The sequence below is a fragment of the Egretta garzetta genome, unplaced genomic scaffold (genome assembly GCF_000687185.1).
Source record: "Egretta garzetta isolate BGI_Z169 unplaced genomic scaffold, ASM68718v1 scaffold724, whole genome shotgun sequence".
Lineage (NCBI taxonomy): Eukaryota > Metazoa > Chordata > Aves > Pelecaniformes > Ardeidae > Egretta > Egretta garzetta.
The window spans coordinates 322,821-343,856 of NW_009259523.1; the positions used below are offsets into that span (position 1 = coordinate 322,821).

General features: G+C 37.8%; 1 protein-coding gene across 1 annotated transcript in view; it reads right to left on the reverse strand.

Annotated features, from left to right (window-relative positions):
• Nucleotides 1-947: 947 nt before the first annotated feature.
• FBN2 (fibrillin 2) overlaps nucleotides 948-21,036 on the reverse strand; it is a gene marked incomplete at its 5' end in the record, with an annotated part of 179,131 nt that continues 159,042 nt past the window's right edge. The window contains 18 exons of the mRNA XM_009637471.2: nucleotides 948-1,322; nucleotides 3,708-3,867; nucleotides 4,551-4,782; nucleotides 6,597-6,716; nucleotides 7,877-8,005; nucleotides 8,660-8,776; nucleotides 8,903-9,025; nucleotides 9,603-9,728; nucleotides 10,564-10,770; nucleotides 13,115-13,240; nucleotides 13,942-14,073; nucleotides 14,505-14,627; nucleotides 15,575-15,694; nucleotides 15,803-15,928; nucleotides 16,740-16,805; nucleotides 17,379-17,531; nucleotides 17,760-17,885; nucleotides 20,832-20,951. Coding sequence (XP_009635766.2) covers nucleotides 948-1,322; nucleotides 3,708-3,867; nucleotides 4,551-4,782; nucleotides 6,597-6,716; nucleotides 7,877-8,005; nucleotides 8,660-8,776; nucleotides 8,903-9,025; nucleotides 9,603-9,728; nucleotides 10,564-10,770; nucleotides 13,115-13,240; nucleotides 13,942-14,073; nucleotides 14,505-14,627; nucleotides 15,575-15,694; nucleotides 15,803-15,928; nucleotides 16,740-16,805; nucleotides 17,379-17,531; nucleotides 17,760-17,885; nucleotides 20,832-20,951 — 2,681 coding nt within the window. The remainder of the gene's footprint in view (nucleotides 1,323-3,707; nucleotides 3,868-4,550; nucleotides 4,783-6,596; nucleotides 6,717-7,876; nucleotides 8,006-8,659; nucleotides 8,777-8,902; nucleotides 9,026-9,602; nucleotides 9,729-10,563; nucleotides 10,771-13,114; nucleotides 13,241-13,941; nucleotides 14,074-14,504; nucleotides 14,628-15,574; nucleotides 15,695-15,802; nucleotides 15,929-16,739; nucleotides 16,806-17,378; nucleotides 17,532-17,759; nucleotides 17,886-20,831; nucleotides 20,952-21,036) is intronic.

Below are 21,036 nucleotides of genomic sequence, written 5' to 3' on the forward strand. Positions count from 1 at the left end.
CACCCTGTCTGAGAATGAGGTGTGGTTGCATGTGTGGTTCCTTGAGGTTATTGGAAGGAAGTACAGTACAGTTTGGTTCTGCAATTCTAATGGTATTAAAAGCAGTCAAGGTATTTTGCTACAGTGGTTGTGCCTCTTCTTCCATTATTTGATGTGGCTGATTTGGAATACAATCCTATTGAGCTGCTGTGAAATATGATCTCTGCAGAGACTGATGTTGTAATTCTTGTCCTTTAAGACTCTTTTTTCCCCTCTTTTTTGAATACTTGAAGTTTTGCAAGAGCACTTTAGGATATGCAGAAGGTGGTACTACAGTGCTCTTTCAGCTCTGATAAACTTTAAAATTACTTATATACTATTTGGATGACTGGCCCAACTACAAAAGGACACATCTTTCAAATCTTTTTTTTTTTTTTTTTTAATTAAGAAAGTACCTCTAAAATGTTATAGCTCAAATTTATAAATCTAAAGAAAAACAAGCAAGTTTCCCTTTCTGTTTACATAATTTGTTATTTTCTCCATATATTACTGCATTAAAAATAAATAAACTTCTATATTTTTTTTTAATTAGGAACTATAGCAAAATACCCAAAGTGTTACGGACTGCTAACAGGGAAAAAAATAGCTCACATTTTTGTGCCATTTAGTGCCATATGATGACTCCTTGAACTTTAGCTTTTTAATATACTTTAAATTGAGGTTATATAAAAGATACAGTAACCATGATCGCCATTGTAATCAAAGTTTTGGCGGTGGCAGAGTTTAAGTTACCCTCCTGCAACGGTGGTTCTGCAGTCTCGGCAGGATGGAAGGGAAGAGGTCTTCCCCTCTCCCTTCCTCCCCCAGAAGTCAGTGACTGTTTCAAAGCCTTTGAAAAGCAGATATGCTCGGGTGGGTAGATAGGTGAACAGAAGTGACAGAAGAACTGGCCTCAGTCTGGAAGATGGCTAGTAGAGGTCTATCCACAGCCTCATTCTGAGAGCTTCCCCGAGCTCTCCTAGGAGGTAGTTGTCCTCATTGCTGTCTTCCAGTTTCTTTAGCTCCTTTTTCTTATATAGAGGAACGCTAGTGATTTCCAGTGTGTGAGTTCCAGGCACTGATTTTTTCTTAACTGTGTGCAAATAACTCAGTCCATCCCTCTGATGGATTCGAAAGATGCCATCATCATTGCCATGAGAGATGACGTAGCGCACGTGGTTGGTAAGGGGCTCAATGGCTGGCATGAGTTCTAGGATGTGCTCCTTGTTGTCAAGCCTGGAAATGTTGACTCTTATCTTCAAAGGCCTGTCCGTGTCTAGACTTTCCAAGCTAATCTGCTCCACCTGAAGTAAAGGAGGAAAGATTGTTTAGAGCAGGAGAGAAACATATTCACTTGCACTGAGTGAGGAATAATATGTCATTATTAACAGCTTCTGCGTTTGTCAAAATCTAGCTGTGAAAGCAGCAATTGTAAATCCTTTCCACCTGGGAGAATTGCTTGATTCCATATAACACACCCTGTAAATTGTAAAGGCTTCTCACACAGGCTTAAAAGGATAATTAAAATTACAGCATTGGGTCTACAGAGGGGGCTCAGATTTCAGATTCTTCTCAGAATCTGTTTAACTTCATGCTTGCAAGAAGTCCATGTAAAGAAGACACCTATGCTTACTACTGCAGTAAAGACTGTACGTGAGGCACAGTCTTGTTCTTATGATCAACTTCAGTGAGGAACATTACAGAAACACATACCACAACACTGTATGGGAATTCCCTGAAACTTCTGGTAAAACTGTTTTAATGGATGCTGGCTTCTAAGAACAAGCAGGCTCAGCATTTGGTGATGAGGAAGTACAGTGATTTTAAAGGAAATTGAAGTAAGAAGAGAACTGCTGCATTGTTAGCCTTCTACAGAAAGGGCTAATATATCATGTTGTCCAATTACATCCTGTTTGGACTGCTAAAAGGTATGTGGAAAAAAGTCCCAGCATTGTTTTTCTGACAAAGTGGTCATGTGTTCTTTTTTTAATTTGAGCTTCAGTATAGTTATGCTGCAAGTGTGAATCTGCCCAGAGGTGTTAGCTGGGAACACACCTGGGGACAGGAGGAGAGAATGAGAGCATTCCTAGGAAAGCCATCTAACAAGCAACAGCTTTTCAAAGTGCTGCTACAGAATGTACAAGCTGTAGTCTTCTTTGGGAAATGTGATACTAAGTGAGGTAGCTAGCCTACATGTCATGATCCTTCCATGCTTGTAAGATAGCAAAGGATTTCTGTCTCTGAGGGAATTCCAATCACATGTGAGTACATACTAGCTAAAACAAGGAAAAATTGTGGACAGAGCCAAGTACTGTGGTGTTTTAAATATCGCACCCCATAGATGCCATTTATTTCTTTTTTCACATAGTTTGATGGATGTGAAAGCTTTCACTTCTACTGCTCAGGTAATTCTAGTACTAGAAACTGAAAAGATTAATGCTATTACAAAAAAGTAATATCAGGATATAACAATTATGAAATAGATACGAAATTAACTATGCAACAGAAAAAATACATTTCAAACCATCCACGTGTTTCTGTGGTGGGTTGACCACAGAATTCAGACTGTAATAGGTCCAATGGGAGTGGTGGTGGTGAGGGAAAAGGGATGTTTGCGGGAAGTGTGGATGTGTGTGGGGAAATCAAACATTTAGATTTTAAGTGCCAACACTATATCCTTTAGAGCAGAAATTATAGGATTCCTGGCTTCCATAGAAACTTTGCCAGTACAAGAACTGGCTTTGATGGCATCATGCAAAGTAGTGTCTACAAAGGCTGGAGGTTCTGGATTGTTTTATCCTTTTAGAAAGGAGACTTGTTTCCCTATTCTTTCAATGTAACTTATGTGGCTAGCACACCTCAACATTTTAGCTGAGGGTTTGCCTTTTGCCTGTCTGCCTTACACAGCTCTTGTACTACTGAAGGAAAATCTGTGTGTGCCCCCACCTCTAAATTGAGTCAATTTCCTATTACTGCAGACTTCAAGACCAGAGCTAATACTACAAGGCAACAGCCTATCATACAGGTAATGGCAGGTAACAGATACACAGGTATACTTTTCTAACTTTTGGAAAAAAGCATCTAAAAGGTGTAACTAGTAGACCTGTCCTTTCATAAGTATCCCATAACTTATTTTTATAAGCCAACAAAAGGCAGTAAGAAAAAAATTAAATTTGAAGTGTAATTTTTTCATACCCTCAGCAATTCTGCAAATATTGGACTTAAGTGTATCAGCTAGGTCATGGACTCTGGTCCCCCACAATTGTGAGGAAGCCTGGAATAGTTACTTGGACTACAATAATCTGCAAGAAGATCTGTGTAGCTGTCCCGCTGTCCAATCTCATCCTGACAGCAGAACAGATTGCTGACAAGACTAGTTTCCTAGCTTTCTGTAATTATAGGAAAATTATTTCCCTGAATATATTTTGAGGAACTAGATCACATCTCACACTACAGATACTTTACAAACTTTAAAAATTTCATCTCTCCGTAGTTGTTGATGTCTTTCTGATTGTCACATTGTCCTGCCAATAGGACCCAAGCATGAAAACCATTGAGGCAGGGCAAAAACGATTTTTGCCATTGAATGTGGCCTGTTAAAAAATTCCCTCGAGTTACTGACAGTGTTGAGTATGGTATCTGTGAAAATACTTCCAAGTACATTAGAGTGCTTATTTTCCTGTACGTACAGTGTCATTAGCACTTCTCTTCTTCCTGTTGTCTTTTTTGGAGTAGCCATTGATTTTGCACTCGTAACATGCTTCAGGGGACAAAGCATTCTCTTCATCAGCATCTCCATCCACTGGCAGGTACTGGCCTTTGTTAAATCCCATCCCTGAGACACAGTGGCTGTTGAATAAAAACATCTGGTTTAGTTAATTCTTGCAGGTTTATGAACTGTCCTGTCAAACAGAAAGTGAGTGTATGTAACCTGTACCACAGCATCTGTATCTTCCTTTCCCTTCCCTCAGCAGGAGGTCTGTGCATTAATTTTCTTCACACTGGTGTGGCACACTGAATGAAACACAGCCATTGGGTGAAGGCCTGTAAGCTTGTCTAATTTTCATTTACAATTTTACAAAGAAGCAGAACAAAACCAGCCTGCCCTGAGCTTTGAGACTGAAGAATCTAGCCATTGTCATGTATCAGAACAATGTTAATTTGTGTTTAATGTTCTGGGTTGGTCAGTGTGGCTTAAAACCCTTAATTATCTCAGTACAGATAGCACCTATCCTTATGCAGTAACAGTCTTCATTAAGCAGGTTTGTGAAGGAGTTCTTGTGCTGATACCAGGGGAGAAAGCTGAACTAATTGCTTAATGTTGCTTATATACTAGATTTAAAATGAGTGTCATACTGCAGGTACAAACATGTCTTTTCTTCTATCTTATGGATACTGTGTGCAAAGGGAATAGGAAGGATAACAGTAGCCTGTCCCTCATTTGCACTTCTGCTCTTCAGTCTCGCTAGGGTCCAGCCTTCCTATATCCTTCTGAATGTATCTTTGATGAACGACTGTGTGGAGATACTCACCCTTGCCCAACTCTGTAATAGCCAGGTGGACAGCCACAAAGATAGCCACCTTCAGTGTTGGAACAACCATAGTTGCAGGGGTTCTTGGTAGAAGAACACTCATTCACATCATGGCACGCACTGGAAAATTGGTCATAAGAAAATCCAGATGGGCAGGCACACTTGTAACTTCCAAGTGTGTTGTAGCAAGAAGCAGAGCCACATGTGTTAGGATTGGAGCATTCGTTTTCATCTAGTAAGCAAACAAAAGTGTATTGGTATCTTCTAATCTGATAGACATCAGGCAAGCATGATGTAGGTAATGAATGAGAGTATTTGCATGTCCTAGGGCTCTGCTACATCCTTGACCTCATTACCCTATAAAGACTCAGTCTCTGAAGAAAAAGCACATTGGCAAAGGTCCCAAATATATATAGCTGGGGTGTAAAGGTATTTTAGGGTACTGTTAATGTTAACCTTATTATTGACTCAATGTCCCCACTTCCTTCAAGGTATGTCTCCTGTTTTGCTTAGGGGTCCTCTTTCCCCTGGCAGGGTACACTCTACCATATAAGGTTCACAGAGGAGAAATGAGCTGGAACTCCAGTCATACCCCTACCATGACAGTGTTCCTGGGCACCTAGCGACGGGGCAAAGTTAGCACATACTTGTAGTGGAAACCTGCAGGCTCTGTGAGGGGAAAGACAATCTAAATAGCCAGCCAAAATGGAAGAGAAAAGGAAGTACTGTCTTCATCTTGTGGGTGTGGAATTAAGATACAGAGAAGATGACTCCTCCAGTCAGTATGACTGATTTGGTTCCAGGCTATATTGTCAAAACTGCTTGTAATATGGAAGATCATGCTTTTGATAGCTGGCACGTGTCGCCTAATTTATTTATCTTACTGAGGTACTGTTTCCCTGTAGGTGTTTTCCTCTCTAATACGACTAGTGCATACTTTACCATTTTTGCCTGCAGTTACTAGGAGACACATTCTTTTGAGGACTATCTATAATATTTAGAGACTGTAGCTCATTTAGAGTGCTGTGGGAGTTGTTCGTTGTGTGTTCCTGTCACTCCCACCCCAGTCCTTTGCTTTCTTTGCTGTAAAGCAGGATTAAGTAAGGAGTGATGATGGTGGTTGAGACTTCAGAAAAACTGGCTGGTGTGCTACTTAGTATAAAATAGGTATAATAAACTAATTTATACGTCTATGATGAAGACAGTAATATCAGCCTATAACAAATGTATGGCAGTGCTCACAGCCATCCTCTGATTATGACACCATTGACAGAGAATCATGAAACCAAACATAAAAAGGTAAGTATGTTATGGTGCCTTGTGAAGAGTACAGGATGGGGTTGTTTGGGTGCATGTTGCTTTTTATTAAAAAAAATAAATTCACACATTTCATTTGATATGGGAGTTAGCTTAGTTCACAAACACAGAAAAGAAATGCTAGATTGAATGAGCTAAATCTACAGTAAAACTGCTGAGATTATTAATTTGTCCCTGTTCCCTGCTCAAAGAACTAATGTTGGCCTTGAGACTGTATTTTGGAAGTAGGAAACCCTTAATGGTTAGGTTGATATTTTTTCTCCCCATTCACTATAGATGCTTTTCTGTACTAGTATTCTCAGATTGTTAATGAAAGTGAGTGACTCTTACTGATGAAAGGTGGGGGGGTTTTGCCTTGCCCCTGTCACCCCCCCAGCAGAGGTATTTACACTGATGCTTTCAGGAATTCAATGAATATCTTTCCACCTTTCTCAGATGGGTTTTTTTTCCGAGGAGGAAGGAGTCAGAATTTAGGCCTTACTAGGAAAACTCCTTGTCACACAGTTTCAACAGGATGAGTGTGTTTTCTTGTTACCTTATGTCATTGATTTATGTTGGGAGTAACAAGTGTATAAAAGGAGGGGGCGAGAGGAAGGGGAGAGAGGAGAAAAAGATTTGTGTCTGCATATCCTTTGTCCTGCCCATTCTTGTCCTTGTCTGGCAGTTGTCACTATAAACACTATCACACCTTTGCTTTTTAAACATATCCTGTGCTTTTTGTCTCCTTACCGACACATTGATTCCACTGGTAATGCTGAATATATCCTTGTGGGCATCCACATCTGTATCCACCCAGGATGTTCTGACAGCCATGCTGGCACCTATGGTTTCCATCACATTCATCCACGTCTTTGAAATCAGGAGAGAAGTAATACATGGAAGAACACACGGTTATACACGTTGCCAAATATGTTACTCACTTTGATCATAATAATTGAAACACCAGTATTTATGACAGAGGAGTACTGCCATAAGATGGAAGCACCATTTAGGCTGGTCTTTTGGAAAGCCTGGAAGTCAATTAAAGTAGTGTTCTTTCTATGTATCAATAACCCAACTGAAGCTTTTGAGCCTTCACATTACTCAAATTTGGAGAAGAAACACTATTCCTAGTAATCCCGCATGAAGTTGCTCTGATGTCATGTTTAGAATCTGGATGGTTTTTTATTTCAGTTTTGAAACCAACTATGTAGGACTAAGCTTTTAGTTTCCTGGAACATACTGAAGTGTTTGAATATGAAGAATACATATCAAATTTGGATGTAAGTGCTGTTACTCTAGAAATAGGCTCTAAATATAAATTTCTGTTTTAAATGTCTTATCAGGTAAGCTGACATTTTGAGATGTCATAAATTTGTGCGCATATACCTCTGCATTTCAAATTCTCAGCAGCCAGATGGCCTAGTACTGCCTTTTAATTTCTTCTTTGCTCAATACCTGAGGCCCACTGAAGAGTCTGGAGCTCTCAAGTAGAGATTTCCTGGCTGAGGCTCCCTTTTGGGCCAAAAGAGAAATATGAAGGTCAACAATATAATTTGTATTTAAACTGTAGTGCATTACCCTTCTGAACACGTATCTCTACGGTAGAAGACTTAAAAGTATGGAATTTAGAATCTAGTCTTAGATACTGCCAGGTGGGTGACTACAATTAGCTGAAACAAAAACTGTAGAGAAAGTTTGTTTAGACTGCATGAAAATGAAAGTGAAAAAGAAGCAACTGGACTTTTAGATGCATAAACCTATGTGAAGTTGAAATGGCAGCCTGGAAACAGTTTTTCAAGAGTTCAGCTAAAAAGTCACTTTTTTTTCTAATTTGTGTACAAATTGCTCAGGCAGTATGTTCTTACATATAATTATGCTTAAAATTACCCATCTGTATTTCTATTTCTTTTTGATATATACTTTTACTATGGCTGGTGCTCTGTTTTATCTGTCTCTGATGTCACAGGATTTGCTGGACAAGGAAGTAAAGATTTGCACCATAAAAAAATGTGACCTTCGCTAGTTACCTTCACAGTTTAATCCAGTAGAATCTAGAGAAAATCCCCTTTGACATTCACAGGTAAAACTTCCAGGGGTGTTTTGGCAAATTCCTTTTGATCCACAAAGCAATGGCTGAGAACCACATTCATTGTTATCTTAAAAATGCAGAGGAGAGAGAAGAAGGTTGGTATACCTTGTGGCATGACTTCAGACATGTTCATGTAACATTTCTTAAGAGGCTGAAATCTGCAGAGGTGCAGCACTTTATTTTGAAAATGTAGCTTTTTGTATTTAAATATCATATGATCTGATGACTCATGCAGACCTATGAGTAATTAATAAATTGGAAGTGCAAGTCGTAATTCAGCTAGGACTGTGAAAGACCCACGTATGTAATTGCTGATAGTGAAAAAATGCTGCACTTCTGTATTAGCTGAACTAAAACAGTTTCAGCTGGCAAGTTTCATACATATGCTTAAGATCTAAAGACATCTGTATCTAAAAAAAAAGAAAATGCAGAGTGTTTTTGTTTAACTACATTCAAAATCAGGTTTTAATACTTTACCCCTTTGTCTCCATGTGGTTATACTTAGAATATAATAACTTGTATTAAATATTGTACAATTATTTACTAAGCAAGAAAATACAAAGGGTGGATAGACTGATTTTTCTTCAGCTATAATTGTTGCTTTTCAAAATCTGTTTTCTGGACTGCTATTACTGTTCATATGAAGCAAAAGAAATGAATGAGAATTGAGAATGTTGTTCTTACAAAAAAACTGATGCAAGAAAATGAATGTTTTTCTTACCAATACAAGCTGTGTGATGTTGCGTAAATCCAGGCGGACATTTGCATGTGAAGCCTCCAAGGGTGTTCACACAGAGGAACTGACAATTGTGTTGTTTGGTTTGACATTCATCAAGATCTGAAAATAAGAGATGTTGTTGTCTTAAGAAAAGTCAACAACTTGATAAAAACATCACACTTCAAAACTATTTCGTTTTAAGTCAAGGTGAAACAAAATTAAGTTACTGTGTATAACTTTCTTTACCTTTACATGTCTTTCCATCTTCTTGAAGGATGTAGCCCCGAGGACATGAGCACTGATAGCTTCCTTCTGAGTTCTTGCAGATAAAATTGCATGGTTTAGGAGACTGGGAGCACTCATCAAGATCTAAAGAGAGAAACTGTTAAGTATCTGTTGTACTGATTTCTTTGTCTGTCTTCTATGGGTATTTTCTAAACAGCATTATATTTAAGAGAAAAAAATGTTTATAGAAAAAGTCCCCAATTTATGTTTGTTCAGAGTTCCTTTCTGTATGGATATGTTGCTGTGGAGTTTCTGTGGAATTGCCTCTACAGTGACAGAGTGTCTTGAAAGAGTAATATACTAGAGTGACAGTGGCATTAGTATTTTCATCTAAGGACTAACTATCTGTTTTGGCACATAATATGGTATATACTTCATGTGTTAACCAACAGGAAAGTGGGAAAATGCAGACCACAAAGCAATGAGCTAGTTTTTCAGTCAAAATGGTTGTAGAACTGAAAGATATTTCAGTGTTCATTTTACTGCAGGAATATTGCCAGTACAGCTCGCTTCTCAATTTACCCAAATGAAATACAAAAATAGAAGTGTGTATTAGGAAAAGAAAGATAGAAAACTGCTTTGATACAAAGGTTTACAGAGGCTGATATGCCATTATGTACCAATTCAAAAAATAACTGAGGATTAAGGTGCTGACTCTTACCGATACAAGACGTGCTGCTTATGTCAGTAGTATAGCCAACTTTGCAAAAGCATCGGAAGGAGCCCATAGTGTTAATACACTGTCCATTTCTACAGAGGTTTGGCATGACCTTACATTCATCAATATCTGTAGAGAAAATATCAAATACGTAATTTTTTTTTTTTAAATTTGACTTTTTTATTCTCTTCCATTTTGGCACAGTTCCTCATCATCATGCTTTTGGTAGGAACTTTATGCTTTATTTCTCTTTAAAAATGGATCTGAATTCAAAGTCAAACATCCTTCAAAATTCTGTTATTGGGGTTTGGCATGACCTTACATTCATCAGTATCTGTAGAGAAAATATCAAATATGTAATTTTTTTTTTTTAAATTTGACTTTTTTATTCTCTTCCATTTTGGCACAGTTCCTCATCATCATGCTTTTGGTAGGAACTTTATGCTTTATTTCTCTTTAAAAATGGATCTGAATTCAAAGTCAAACATCCTTCAAACTTCCGTTATTGGTTTTTTGTATCAAAACCTTCCTGCTTTTTCATTGGGTAATCAGGTTCCAGTTTTGCTAACTCACAATACAAAATCCACAGAAGTGAATTTTCTTATGACCAGTTAGGTGATGTAAAAAATTTTTCACTACAATTTAAAAATGTATGTTAGTTGCCTTTGCCAGGTATGCAACTTTTCAGCATACAAAAGCTTTGGGATCATTTCTAGCTTTCAGTTACTGTTTGGTACCTCCTGTTTTAGATCCCAACCCTGAAAATTCGGCACAGCTGTGAGCATTCTGGTTGCAGCTACTGTTTAAAGGTGTTTTTAATTTCTGGTCTCAGCAGCATTTGGAAAATCAAACTGTTGTTTCTCAGGAAATTCTTCGAAGGAACTTCAAAGAGAATTCTGCATTTTCTTAAATATGTGAACATATTCTTTTCCCCTTTTCTGCCTCGCTTCATCCCCGCAAATACCTCTTCCATCTGTAGTATAGCCTGGTCCGTGTGGACACAGTTTCTTGTATTGGGTGGTTCCAGGAAGCGGACAGAGCTCACACTGGTTACCCCAGCCTCGGCCTCCATCACAGCAGCACTCAGATTTAGTGACAAGGTTCCGGCTGCTTGAAGCCATCTGACACATCGTCTGTAAAACTTCAGCAAAGCAAAACCCTTGGCGATTATCTGTAAGGAAAAAGTAGAGACATCAAGAAAGAATAGGAGATAAACATCTGATCTATTAAGCATCCAATGTATTATTCTGGCTCTTTGTCAACACTTGCAAGCACTGGAAGTTTATTAGCAACACACAGCAATGTGAAGTCTATTTTGACTTAGCCTTTCAGATTACTTGTGTCTTCTGATAATCTGCTGCCATTCCACATGTACTCCAGACAACCCCGAAGTTCACTACCTGCATGAGTTGGATATGGGTCTAACTTCTAGGGAAGTTGTGCCCTGGGGCTATCTGGTGAACTTGCTTGACAGTAAAACAGGCTTCGGGCCAAACTGAGCTTCCACTTAAGCTGCCTACTTTTGGCTTGCATTTGAACGATTTACTTGGAGTGTGGTTAGAGGTTTGCTTTGTTTGTTTTACTCGCCAAAATAGCCTGTCTGATCATCTGTAATTATCCTGATGTGGCTTATATGGTAAAGTCCTTAGCATTTAAAAGTGTCTATGCAACTCAGTACTTTTTCAGAAGCACTCCTAGTTGGGGGGGAACAAAAGGATGTATATGGCTTTACTGTTGATCTGTCCCTTTCTAATTCTCTTTTCCTCAATTTTTATACCTTTTGGTTAAAACCTGTCAATCATGAAAGAATAGCCAAACTTCAGAGTCTTTAAGCTCTTACAAGTTTCCTTCAAACAGGCAGCTGAGGAGAGCAAAGATCCCAGCTTCCAGTGCTAATGGAAACTAAATTTTGCAGAAGTGGTATCTTCTAAATAGGTTATGTCACCTGTCTTATTTGTTAATTAAAATGCAGACATTGTCAACTATAGTCTGACAGATGTTTATGTTTTTAAATGAAAGATTTTATTTTTTTCTCTTAAATTTTAAAGTTAAAATCCTTCAGATCCCTCAGAATGTGTGTATGTACCAACATGCAGCTGACCTTCTCTTCTACAAGTATGGTGAGTAGAATCTATATTTCTTACAAGAGTCAGGTAAAAAGCAAACTATGGCTTCAGGCAAAACTTACTTTGGGTGACCGGTAACTTAACTGTTTATATGAAATAAAGCTGTCCTCACTGAAAGTGTCAGTTGTGTGAGACAGCATGCCTGCTGTAGTAATTTGCAAGACTCAGCAGATTTCTGTTCTCCTAGATAGGTATATTGCGCAGGTCCTTATGCACATTATGACCTGAAGAACATATAATGCTTTGTCCCCAATTTGAGATGTGGAATAATGTGAACACAACATAAAGGTTTGCACTATATATTTAAAATAATGTAACCTAAGACTTAATGTTTGTGCTTTAATTCCAAAGAAATACTTTATTTCTGCAAGACACATTTTTCATTGTAATTTCTGACCCAGGAAACCCTAAAAGAAAAGCAGCAATGAGCAAACTAACCCCAAGCATAGTTTTCAGAAAATAATAGGAAAATAATATATTAAATATAAGAAAGCAGTAATGACTGCCAAGCAGGGTATTTCCTTGGCATTAATGACTGGCTGAGGTTAAGAGACTGCAGCATCCTCTTCCCATCTGGTCTTAATCCTTATGAAATACCCTGTACTTCCAATGTTATTGCTTTGCCATGAAGTCAATTTACAGGGAGCTGGTTTTACAGTACTTACATAAGATAATATACAAGTATTTTTGATGCAAGAATGCTGATAAATACTCACATAGTTTCAGTATGGTAAAACACTTTGAAGTATCTACACTTGAAAACTAATCATGAAAAAGTAAGGTTTTGCAATTGTCTTTGATTTCTAAAAAGGGAACAATTAATTTGATGGTGCAAATAACAAGTCTGAACATGTTGAAAAGGAAATACAGGTTAATGAATATAAGACCCTTCATCAGCATTTAATATGCAGGCCTGCCTCAAAACTTTTTAATGTATCTTGCAATTTTTTGGTGAAAACCTAGTATTTTGTAATCATAATCACTGTCTGAATCAGATGCCTTAGTTGCAGTATTGTGGTGCTTAAGATCATGTCCTGAATATGCAAACACTTTGCTCTGCATCCCAGTTTTTGACCTAAGGTAATTCAATTCTGCTCCTTCTTTAAAAATACATGTATTTTGTCTGGATAGTGTTGCTTAGCATTGTATTTATGTCCTTTGGAATTTAGACACTTCAGTGTAAGACCCCTGATTGCTAGACTCAGCTGACATTCTCAAGATGCTCCTCATTCCTATCATTATTTAATATCATATCATTGTTTAACTAATAAGGATTATTATTTAATATCTGTAGATATGAGAGCTGTTAGGTAGTCAGAAGCCTAATTTACACTCTACATCCTTTATACTTTAATGTAAGATGAAATGTATATTGAAAGAGGCAATTACCAAGACACTCAATGCCTGATGGACTTGACAGGAATCCTTCATTACATTCACATCGGTAGCTCCCAATAACGTTCACACAACGACCATTTTCACAGACACCTGGCTTGGTGCGGCATTCATTTTCATCTTTACAACAATATAATAAAAACAGTTAAATAAATCATTACAAGAAAATTTATCTGACTTATAGGATGCATTAATTATTCTGCATAATATTTGCAAGAAGTGGAAAATCAACAACTGATGAAGCCTGGAAACGACTTTCCTAATAACACTATCTTGTTCCATTCCTATAAAATGCATCCTAGGGTGAAAGCTTTAATCCTTTTATGTTCTTCACAACTTATAACTAGAAGCAGAAAACACTTGCAGGAGAGCAAGTTCTAGTAATAATTTTTAACTGGCAAGTAACATTTAATTAAAATTGGAATACATGCATGATTTGAGTAACAAATTTTCAATTTGTATTCATCTAGAGTCTCTGAATATGTTTGACCTCTTCTGCAATCAGAAGGTCCCTTTTGGCATCTTATTTTTTTAAATCTAACAAGTGTCTGAAAAACTTTCTGATTATGTTATACAACAAACCAAACAAAACCAGAGTTTTTCTTCTGAAATACTTATTTGTCATTTAGAACTAATTTCAGATAAGGCTCAAACCTTGAAACAAAAAAGAAAGTTTAAGATGTTGGGTATTGTTAGCTATCTAAGTGTCATTTATGAATTGCTATTTTCTAGTTTGATATTTATATATATATATATACAGAGAATTTGTCATTTGTTTGTTTGTATTTCAGTAGATGCCTTCTTCCCATTCTAAGCTTTACCTGTGCAGCCTTCTCCATCAGGTCTCCTGGTCATCCCAGGAGGACAAATGCACATGAAAGTACCAATCAAATTTTTGCACATCATGCCTCTTGATTCGCAGTCATGGAGACCTTCAGCACACTCATCCAGATCTGGAAAAAAATATGTCTTTTGTGTTTGAACTTCCTTCCAGTAGCATCAGTTTCTGAAGAGAACCAGCACTTTCTCAAGAAAAAGGACATACAGACTTCCCTAACTAACAGGCACTGAAGAAAAGTCTGAGAAACTATGCTTAGCCGCAGTTGTCTTAATCTTTGTGAGCTGTATCACCTTATCATGTTAAAGATGAACTTCACCATTGTGACCTTCTTCGCTTTACAAGCCACATCAAAGGGTACACTTGATAACAAAACCACTAGATACTCGTCTTAGATGAGTTCTGAAAGAGTAAATCGTCATCTGCTGGGCTGTTTGCTACGTTCCACTGACAGGATGAATGCAAGATGCACAGAAATATGTGGATTATGCTTTGGCCAGTACAGGGTGATGGAAGCTGGCAAAAAGTTTATATGTCAGTCATTACCTTTGCACATCTTTTGGTCTTCTCTAAGTTCATAGCCAACTGGACATGTGCATTCGTAGAAACCATAAGTGTTGATACAACGAAAAGCACACAGCAAGGGATTCTGAGCACACTCATTGATATCTGAACAGAAAGGAACAAAATAATAATTCTCCATTAAGTTTTGAAACAATCACCAAGGTTTTCTTATACCTGTGCTTCTCTGTCAGCTAAAAAGTATCACAAATGTAGTAATTTAAACCAGAAACTTGTGGATGTTTGATTTTGAGTAGGCAGAGAAAACTGAACAAAGCTCTCTTTAAAAATAATGGCAAAATAAATATGAAACTACTTGAACTTAGAATGACAAGTTGGGGCAGGCCTATTTCAGATTATATGGATAATTTTTTAATGTATTTTTGTTTGATGAGAGATGTCAGCTTTTTTTCCAACTCAAAAAAAAAAGAATTCATGCTTCAGAAATCAAACTACTTATGATTCATAAAATACAAAATTTGTAAGAAGCATCCTGGTCAGCATCTGATTTGTACACAAATCCAACACTATGAAAAATAAGAGGTACTTAATGAAATTAATAGGGGATTAGTTTAAAGCAGATGAAAGCAAATATTTCTCTAAGTAGTGAGAGTAGTGACATTCTGGATCTTGCTGCCACAAGAGGCTGTGGAGGCAGACGGTACTAGCAGATTCAAGACAGTACTGGACAGATTCTTGGACAACAGATATGTAAGTGGTTACTAAACCCACTCTGCAGGGATGCACCCCCAGTTTACATCGTATTTTCCCTATATCCTCTTCCCTGTCCCATTATCCTTTTCCCCTCCCCCCTTTTCCAACAAACAGCTGAATAATGTAACATACCACACAATGTAGTTTGGCAAATCCTGTGATAAGCTAAAAATACGGCTTAAATCAATTCAGAACTACTTTTTGAATTACATATTTCAAGCACAGAAACTTTTTTTCTTCCTAAGTTAATTATAGCTCCAAAGGCCTTGTTAATAAAGTAATTTAAAAATGGAGGACTGGACAAGAGCTAAAGGAAAAAAAAAATAAAGAGGACAAGTTACCTTCACAATTCATCATTGGGCCTGGTTCAAATCCTTCATGACAGTTGCACTCAAAACTGCCAATCACGTTAGTGCACGTACCATTTCCACATGGATTGCCAATTGAACATTCATCAGTATCTGTATATAATGAATAAATGCAAACTGAAGAGAACTGGGACACATTTCAAATTGTGTTTTAAATTCAAGTGTTACAATTCTTATACTTCATGGAATACGGACACACACCGATGCAATGTACTCCAGTGTAATCTAAGTTGTATCCCATGGGGCACTCACAGCGGAACGACCCATCAGTATTGATGCAGTGACCATATGAGCAAATCCCTGGGCTTTCAAGGCATTCATTGACATCTAAAAAGCAGAAAGATAACAGCAACCACTTAGCTGATGCATTTCTGTATCAAGTCTTAAAAAAGCATTTTAAAAAACCAAGCACCCTGTTCTGTTTATCTCTAGCCATTCAATTTCAAAGGTAATCTTTTAACTATCATTTCATAATGGTCCATGTTTATTAAAGGTCAGCCTCTTGTCACCTGGGGCTGTGGGGAGTAAGCCATCACATACTGTAATATCCAAGTCTAGTTTTAAGTATTGTCCTGGTTTCAGCTGGGATAGAGTTAATTTTCTTCCTGGTAGCTGGCCTAGTCCTGTGTTTTGGATTTAGGATGAGAAGAATATTGAAAACATGCTGATGCTTTAGTTGTTGCTGAGCATGCTTACACCAGGCAAGGGCTTTTCAGCTTCCCCTGCTCTGCCAGGGGCATAAGAAGCTGGGAGGGGGCACAGCCAGGACAGCTGACCCCAGCTAGCCAAAGGGCTATTCCATACCGTGTAACGTCATGCTCAGGGGCACTTGGCTGGGGAAGAGCGATCGCTGCTCAGGATGGGCTGGGCATTAGTCAGTAGGCGGTGATGCATTATGCATCACTACTTGTGTATATTCTGTATATTCTATTATTACTTTTTTTCCCCCATCTACTGTCTTATTAAACTGTCTTTATGTCTCAGGTTTTACTTTTTTTCTTCCCGATTCTCTCCCCCATCCCACTGAGGGAGAGGGGGAGTGAGTGGGTGGCTGTGTGGTGTTCAGCTGCCTGGCAGGTTAAACCACAACAAGTATAAATACATATTTTCTTTAATTATCAGGAAGAATAATACCTACCTTCACGTGTATCATCAATTCCAGGAATAGTTCCATGGCCGTACGGGCACAGGTCCTGAAAAGCAACTGTAGAGGTATGTTTTTTTTAAAAAAAAAGAGTGAGCGAGAGAGAGAACCATGACAGATGGTTAAAGCCATCCAAAAATCTTTTTTATCACATTTTTCAAAACTGTCAACAGTTTACATCATGGTCATTATGTTGTCTTGCCAGATGCAAAAGTAACTCTGTCCCCAGGTTGGGGAAGCAGCACTAGAACTCACTGTGCTTCCGTGTGCACATGGTTGGTGCCTTCCCCTTTCTGTACCTGGAGAAAGCCAAGAACTGAGACCTGCCAATTACTTTAGGGATTCTTGGCACTGTCCTATTTTGCTCTTCTCTTTTGCCTAAAGCAGGCTACGGATGGAAGCCACTAGTTCATTTCTCTACAGAGCAAAACCAACACCTTAGTATTTTTCCTTTTCTGTGGTTTCTTCTATCTAATTTTGTTCCTTTTGTTGACCTGAAAATGGTTCTAGAAAAGGTTGTGAGGAAAGAATGCCAGAAAGATCTCTCCTTCTAATGATCAAGAAAGTATAATGAAAATGTGCTCCTCCTTTTCTCCCACCTAAAAAGGCTTTATTTTAAATCCTGATGCGTACCTTCTTCTTCCTTTGGACAGAGCTCACAAGGATCACCCCATCCTTCTCCTGGCATTTTACTGCAGCAACACTTTGCCTTTGTGGTGTTGAAAGCCTTTGGCACTGAGCATTTCCCATTCTCAAAGTTAGTGAAACAGAAGCTCTGGCGTGTATCTAAAAAACAAAATAGTTATGAGGAGCTAGCACCTTCTACCTCATTAGGTGATGACTGTCTAGCCCTGAAAGGAATAATGTTAGGCTTGTATTCTGCATACTGTTTTGAAAGCACTTTCCAACTCTGATAAGGGCATAGTTTGGAAGGGACCTGCAAAGCTCCCTTTTAACTCATTCTACAGAGTATCTGTTAGAATAAGTTATTACATTCCTTAATCATTAACTTACCAAAACATCTCCGTCCATTATCAGACAGCACAAAACCTGTAGGACAGACGCACTGGAAACCTCCTGGAGTGTTTGTACAGGAGCCAAAGAGACAGATGTTAGGATCCTCATCACACTCATTAATATCTGTAAATTAAAGCAGAAAAGGTTCACCAGTAACCCCACTGGCTATGAATTCCTTAATTACGAAAGCTTGTCTGTTTGTTTATCTAAAAAAAGGTTCCATTAACTCTTTAGAGCATTTCACTGGCATGCACTTTCCTCTCCAGCACCATTCTCTGTTTTTTGTCATATTTATAATATAAGCATTAAATAAATGCTTTCAGACTGAAACAGAGGAGAAGGTATCTTTCTGTTAAGAAGAATATTTTTGTGTAAACATAAAACATCCCAAGATAAATTTTTAAAAATCTGTACGTTGGGGGTTCGTTATAATTAAAGGTGGGCTTTTTTCATACTGATTGACTGATTCTTGAACTGGAACAATAGCTATTTATTAGTAGAGAGAGGCCTATGATTCTATTTATATATTCAGATTTGTCTTTACACAGCCACTTAAATATGTTATTTAAAACCGAAGTGTTATTTAAATATGTTCTTTAATTTGTTTCCTGTTCAATTGCATAATTTAGAGTATGTTGCTATGACTATGTAAATGTAAGACTCCTTGCTAAAGTATTGTAGAGGTAATTATAATTTAATAAATTCTGAAGTGTAGTTTAATAATCTTCAATGCTGTACCTGCAGTACAATCCCTCCTGAATCTTTCAGTAAAGGATATTAGAAGAAGTATCACAGAGACCTATGGCTGTATAAGCATTCTACAGTAATATCCATATTGATCTTAATCAAAGTGTAGGCAGGAATAGGTATTATCTATGAAAGTAGGCTTCATGGATGTTGAAGTGACAAATTTTGTAGCGCCATTTTTCCTGATATTTGTTGGACTCTCTACTATACTGAATATTAGAAAACTGACCTGCACTGAGCAGATAAGGAAACAATGGAAATACAGTCTTTATTACTAGGAAAATGTAAGTGGAATGATGGCAGAAGTCAGACAGGAATAGATTCTGTGACATTACTTCTGAAAAATATTACTTTGAGTCCCATTTTCAGAAGTTACTATTAGGTAGAGGACATGAACAAACCACTGTAGCATGATCTGGCACATGACCAAACTCTGCAGTAGCTTCTCATGGACAGGCTATATGAAACATTTTAAGTCAGCTTATTTCAGTGAAAAAAGGGTAATTATTTTCCCAGTTAGTGTGGCAGTTGCTAATATACACAGCTCAGCAATTCAGCTGCATTAATGGGATGGAAAAACTGCTCTTTTGAAGTACTGGTTATTACTGTAATGAGTGGCTTGGGACTAGTGGAAAAACCTTTTTGTGGCCATGATGAACAGGTGACTAGCCAGACTGTGGAAGTAAATTAGTCCTTACCCTTCATTCCCATAAAATGAAAGGAAATATAATAAATGAGTAGGTGAAAACTAAGAATTCTTCCGTGGCTCCTGTCTGTTTTGGTTTCTCCTGCATATAATCACCCTGAGCTCAAAAAGTAATCTAGCCACTGCCAACCTTCACATTACAGGCAGAAGCGATGAATAAGAATAAGGCTGTTTGCATACAGCATCAATAGAAAGTAATGGGGAATGTATGTTGCAAGAGCTGTCGTAATATGCAATTATGTCCCTTTTACTCAGTTTGGGCAAAGATCTGTTTGGCAGTCACTGATGCTGTCAAAAACATCAAGAGATTCTGTCAGGATACTAAGGTGGCCATAAACACTGATATTCCTGGAAAACCAAAAGCTTTCATTTTAGATTCATGATTTTACAACTGTAGGTGATTTGAATTCATCTCAAATGTAATTGCTAATATGGAAACAGCAGGTGCCAAAAGAAACCATGAAGTTGGCAGGCAAACTGAATATGGTGGCGTGATGCAAAAGAGGGAGAGAACTCTGGGGCTTAGAAAATATATCCTATCATTCAAGACAAAAATTCAAAAAAGTTCCTGGATCCAGTTCCTGCATCCATAGAGATTAGGCCAAATCTTTATGTCCTTGACAGTGTTCTCTTCAATCCATGCAAGGACAATCTGCTCATTTATTATTGGGAATTATTTGGATGAATGTGTGTCCCAGGGTGCCACATCAGCTAACTACAGTCATTTAACCTGAAAACCAGGTTTCTTAATATAGTCACAGAGGAGAGGTGCTTACTCTATCCTCTGACCATGCAGAAACATAAGGCTTCTAGGTTAGCTAGAACTTAAAACTAGTTGTGTGCACCTTCCTTGCCAGGTGCCCCACATAGTTAACTGAAATGCCCAATAAATTCACAGTGGTCCAGTGCTTTGCTCTGCTGGAAAAGGGAGTTGTAACTTGGATTGATTTCTCATTCCCTGCTACACCGAATCTTAACTCATCCTGTGACATTCAGCTACTGAATGATACTCAAGGCTTTAAATGAGACTTATACAAATAAACAAGAACGTGTAAACTGATGAGAGGTCTGCTGTACCCTCTTCCTCCTGTGAATCTCAGCACTTGAGAGACATTATACAAAACATGAAATCAGAAAACAGTTGTTACAAGAAACCAATTTAAACAACTGTTCCCATAAACTCCACAATTTTGTCAAGATTTTTAAAATTCATAGCCCTTGGAGACCAGAAGCTTAGGTCATGCATTGATATCCAGTAATTACCTTTTTGTAAACATTATACAAATCCAGTACACAGGTTGGTCTGTTTTATGAATGATACATAAAGGAAATAAGTGAATGAAAGATAAAATACCATTTTTTGGAAAATAAATATTTTTGTTTGCATTAATGAAGAAGTTGATGTACAAAATACGGTACAATACAGTACAAAGTATCTTGCCTTCCATTTTTAAAACCTCTTTCTGATGACTTTTCCTACTTATTCCCTGTCACCACGATTTTGTCGGGCAACATTCACAAACATTAGGGTGTACAATCACATTCTGCCAAATTAGAACCAGATACTTTTCCTAATTTTTAAATTGTTCAGAAACAACAATTACAACTTGCCTTACCAATACAACTTTCACTTTTTACTTCATATCCTGGTGGACAGATGCATCTGAATGATCCTTCCAAATTTTGACAGGTACCAGGAGAGCATGAACCGGGTAGTGCCACACACTCGTTAGTATCTTTGGAGAGTAGGTGGAATCAAGAAAGGTTTAGAATATTCTTATGGCAACAAAACAAGCTTATTAATGAAAAAGACTGTAGGAT